This window comes from Chinchilla lanigera, unplaced genomic scaffold (assembly GCF_000276665.1).
Source record: "Chinchilla lanigera isolate Chin_1 unplaced genomic scaffold, ChiLan1.0 scaffold00070, whole genome shotgun sequence".
Taxonomy (NCBI): Eukaryota; Metazoa; Chordata; class Mammalia; order Rodentia; family Chinchillidae; genus Chinchilla; species Chinchilla lanigera.
In genome coordinates this window covers 4,827,880-4,832,693 of record NW_004955471.1, presented here as the reverse complement: position 1 = coordinate 4,832,693, position 4,814 = coordinate 4,827,880, and the positions used below count along the sequence as shown (strand labels likewise).

The window sequence follows — 4,814 nt, the reverse complement described above, 5'->3', positions numbered from 1 at the left end:
CAATATCTATTGTACATTTTGGATCTTATTTACTCTTTTAGCTTCTCACACCAGAGACAATACAATGTTTACACATGTGAGTCTGATTTATTTCACTTATGAGTATGGTCTTGAGTTGCCTCCATTTATCTACAAAAGTCTCCAGTTTATTCTTTTTTATGGCTGAGCAGAACTCCATTGTATAAAGAGACCATATCTTTTTTATCCATTCCTCAGTTGATGGGCATTTGTGTTGTTTCCAAATTTAGCTATTACACATTGGTACGCTGCTATTTAATCTCAAGATTATCCTCTAAAGGTAAGGAGCAAGATCTTTGGCTATTTTTTTTATCTCTTATTATCACTTTAGGGTGTTTTTTTGAAAGCCAAAATAAAACAAACCATAAGAAATGCTGTTAACATTGACCTTTCTCGGTGCTGGGGATTGAACCCAGAATCTCATACATGCTAAGCATGTGCTCGACTACTGAGCTGCACCTCCAGCCAGTAATGTTGTCTTTCATTGGTGAAGTTGGTGGCTAGTTAATTGGCATGAAGTATGTTAGAAATGAGTACTCAGTGGCCATGTTAGGGAGTAGTCAAGGTATGGGGACTGATGAATATATTTGAGAAATGCTACTGTCTTGCATGAATGGAGTATAGGAAGTTAGCAAAGTCTCTTAATTTTCACTCTTAAGAATGGCATCCCATGGTGTACAGGGCCCAGGTCCCGAAGGTGCAGAAGGTGATGGTGCAGCCCATCAAACTCATCTTCAGGAAGTTGCAGAATAGATCCTGGATTCAGGTGTGGTTGAATGAGCAAGTGAAGATGCAGACAGGGGGCTGTATTGTTGGTTTTGATGAGTACATGAACCTTGTACTAGATGATACAGAAGAAATTCATTCTAAAAGGAAGTCAAGAAAACAACTATGTCAGATCATGCTGAAAGGAGATAATATCACTCTGCTACACAGTGTCTCCAACTAGAAATGATCAATGAATTAAGACAGCAATGAAGTGAGGCAATGGCAATTATGACAATATGTAAAAAAGGGCCGCCGATTAAGTGGTTTCACCACGGAGTGTTTGTAAAACATTTGTTCATACTGTTTTGACTATGCTTATGTTTTTACTACCCTTCTGTTTTTACTGGAGGGCAATAAATGTAGAGTTGTTTTTATTAAAAAAAAAAAAAAAAAAGAATGGCATACCACATATGACTTCCAGTCAGCGTTGGAAGGGTCTAATGGCTTCTCTGATTCTTGGTTACCAGCGTCTGAGTACATGGATGGCTGATTCCCATCATCAGAATGTTGTCTTACTTGCCTCACGGGAGCTTCAAATGAAGTTTTGTAGACAGAAATCTAGAACTTCACATAAGGTCAAGTTAAGGATGTTGTTTCACTGTTTTATGTCTGCTTGCTAAAAGGTTCTATTGCAGAAAAATACAGTGTGAGGCTTACTTTCATTATAGCTGAGTAACAGGGTTGTGGGTAAATAGTTAGTTTTCACCTATTTCACATGTCTTCCGGGGCTATCATTAGCTACCAAAAAGAGTTGAGCATAATCTCATTAGCTTGAGACTAATGTAAATTATCTTAGAGCTCACATAAAGGCATAGATGCGTCAGAGCCTAGGGGCTCAGGGCACAGCTAGACGTTCAGTCTGGAGTATAGGACCATTTTGTTTGAGGAGAACGATAGCATGAAACAAGTTTAGAAAATAAGTTTGGGGCCACCTGGTGGAAGACACTTGTGTTTCAACCTAATCATTGCATTTGCAAAGGAGTCCTTTGAGAAAGAAGGGGAATTACGTGCATTGGTTCAGATTTGCTCTCTGGCTGCTATCTACCAAAACAGGGAGGAGTTAGAGCAAGGGTTCTGAGCTATGACCTGCAGGATTATCCTTACCTACTTCTGTTTTAGTGTAGACTGTAAGCTAAGAACAGCTTTTACAATTCTCTGTGGGGGAGGGACGAGTGAAAAAGAAGAAAAATTATACACCATAGAAAATAATGTGGAACTTAAGTTCCAGTGTCCATATATGAAGTCTTTCTGGATCACTGCTATGCCCTTTCATTTATGTTTCATTTATTGTTGTTTTTGCTCTACAGTGATGGAGCAGAATAGTTGTTACAGGTAAAGCTCTCAAAACCTAAATTGTTTGCTGACTGGAGTTTTACAGAAAAAGTTTGCCAGCCCTTATGTTAGACAAGGATTGCCATAGTCCATGGTGCTGAGGGTGTGGGGAAAGAGGCTTCCTGAGAGAGTAATTAGAAGGACTCAGAAACAGACTGAATTTTGGTGATGAGATGGATCCTATGATTCCTCATCTTCTTTGTTTGTCTAGTAAGTGATAATGAGCATTTAGAAGCATGGAGACATTGGGAAAGAAAACGATTGGTGAATATTACAGTTTAAATACAAAGTGTCCTCCAGACACTCAGGTATTGTGGGCTTGATCCCCATTTCAGCAATGTTCAGAGGTGGAGCCTAGCCAAGGCGTTGGAACATGGGAGTGTTATACTCATTGGTGGGTTAGTTCATCCATGTGTTCATGGCCAGATGTATTGCTGGCTTGGTTGGAGAAAGTGTATCACTTGGGATGTGCCTTTCAAGATTATATCCCATCCTCAGCCCCTTCTCTTTCTCTAGATCTTCTTGCTCTCTCTGCTTCCCGGCCACCAGAGTGGGCAGCTGTCCTCTATCTTGCAGGCCCTTCTACCATGAGGCAGCTGACAATAGACTGAACCCTTGGAAACCATTAGCCCAAATAACACTTTTTTGTTTAAATTGTGTATGTCGGGTATTTTGTTCCAGCAGTGGAAAGGTGAATCTGGTGGGGTAGACCTTATTTTGGATTGCCCTTGAATCTGAGCTAACTACTGACAATCTAGGTAGAGGAATCTCATGGGTATTTATTGAGGGATGTTGGGGATGGATATTTGAGGATTATTTATTGAAGGTTCTATTGGAAATTTGAATGTTTTAAGGTTAGGCCAAAGAAGACAAAGTCAGAGAAGGAAGGGAACTTGGATACGTAGAATTCTAAGGAGAAATCAAAGATAAAGAGCCCTTGTTTCAAAGAAGGAATGGCTAAGAGTATCAAATGCTGCAGAAGTCAAATAGCTGAACAATTAAATGGTTCATTACATTTAGCAGTTGGCAGGTTATTTACAGTATTGAGCAGTTTTACTACAGATGAGGACTCTCTACTTAAGCATGCCTATTTGGGCTTCCATCGATATCTCAAAGTCAACATATCCTAGTGTGAACTCATCATTTCTAATTCTGACACTGTACTACTGAAATCAGTATTTTTTTTCTTAGTGATGATTCCGTCTATCCAGGTAATGAGCCAGAATCCTGGGTATTAGGTTGGGCATGTCTTTATCCCTCACCCCAGTTAGCCAATCAATCACTAACCATGCTGATTCTGTCTCTTTAGTATGTCTTCAGCATGCACAGGAACTATTTCATTGTCATCCCTATGATACAGTTATTACAAGAGTCTTTGCTAGACTCCTGTAATGGTGTGTTAACTGCCCTTTTCCATCTATTCTCGCTTGTCCAATTTAGTCTTTTTTAATTTTAATTTTTATTGTACATGTTTGAAACACATAATGGTTAATTCACTGTGGGGAGTTCATACATGCACATAACACATCTTAATTCTTTTTACCTGTCCTTACCCTCCCTTCCTGCCACATCCTTCCATGTCTTGGTTCCCTTCTCATTTGCAGAAGATTTATCTGCCTAGCGGGGCATGGTGGTGCGTACCTGTAATCTTAGCACTTGGGAGGCTGAGGCAGGAGGATCACTGTGAGTTCAAGGCCAGCCTGGGCTACATAAGCAACTTTAAGGCTGGCCTGCATTACATAATGAGACTTTGTCTCAAAAAATAAAAAACAAAACCAAAAACAACCACCACAACAAACATCTACCTGTTTCCTACTATCTATTTTTTATTTTGTTCTTTCATTTGTTTATACTAGGGCTGGGGATTTAGCTCAGAGGCACAGTGCCTGCCTGGCAATCGCAAGATTGTGAGTTTGATTCCTGGTACCGGAGAAAAACAAAAAAAAAAAAAAAAAAAATTTGTTTATACTTTGGGCTACTCATATAAGATAATCCATGTGACATTTAATCTTGTGTGTCTGATTTATTTTACTTAATCTTATGGTCTCACATTACCTCCATTTTCCTACCGATGAACCAAATCTACCCTTTATAGCAGAATAGTATGCCATTGTGTATAAATACCACATTTTCTTAATCTGTTCATCTCTTGAGGGACATATAGATCACTTCCAAGATTTAGCTATTTTGAAATGTGCTGCTACAAACACGGATATGCATGTAACACTATGATATGATATGTTTAATACTTTGGGAAGATATGTAGAAGGGAAATAGCTAGGTGGAATGAAACTTCTATTTTTAGCTTTTTGAGGAATCTCTATACTGATTTCCATAGTGGTTGTATTAGTTTACATTCCTACCAACAATGTAGAAGGGCTCCTTTTTCTTTCCAGCCTTGCCGGCATTTCTTCTTTGATTTCTTGATGATAGCCATTCTTTCTAAAGTAAGATAAAATCTCAGTGTTGTTTTAATTTCCATTTCTTTATGGCCAATGATGAAATATTTTTTCATGTATTTATTAGCTACTTGTATTTGGAGAAGTGTCTATTCATTTCAGTTGCCCATTTTTTTTGATTTTGGTCTTTTATTTTGGAGGGCCTGTTTTTTCAAAGTTTTTTTTTTATATGTATATTCTAGATATTAGTCTTTTGAGGTGTAGCTGACAAAAATATTTTTCCCATTGTGTAGGTTG

The 4,814-nt window shown here is 38.5% G+C and overlaps 1 protein-coding gene across 1 annotated transcript; it reads left to right on the top strand.

Moving 5' to 3' along the window:
• Positions 1–688: 688 nt before the first annotated feature.
• On the top strand, positions 689–967 carry LOC106150310 (small nuclear ribonucleoprotein E-like). Its single transcript, XM_013522872.1, has one exon. The coding sequence runs from the start codon at positions 689–691 to the stop codon at positions 965–967; it is 279 nt and encodes a 92-aa protein (XP_013378326.1).
• The last annotated feature ends 3,847 nt before the right edge of the window (positions 968–4,814 follow it).

Excerpts from the sequence above, each read along its gene's own strand:
- LOC106150310 (XM_013522872.1), top strand. The coding sequence starts at position 689 with ATGGTGTACAGGGCCCAGGTCCCGAAGGTGCAGAAGGTGATGGTGCAG.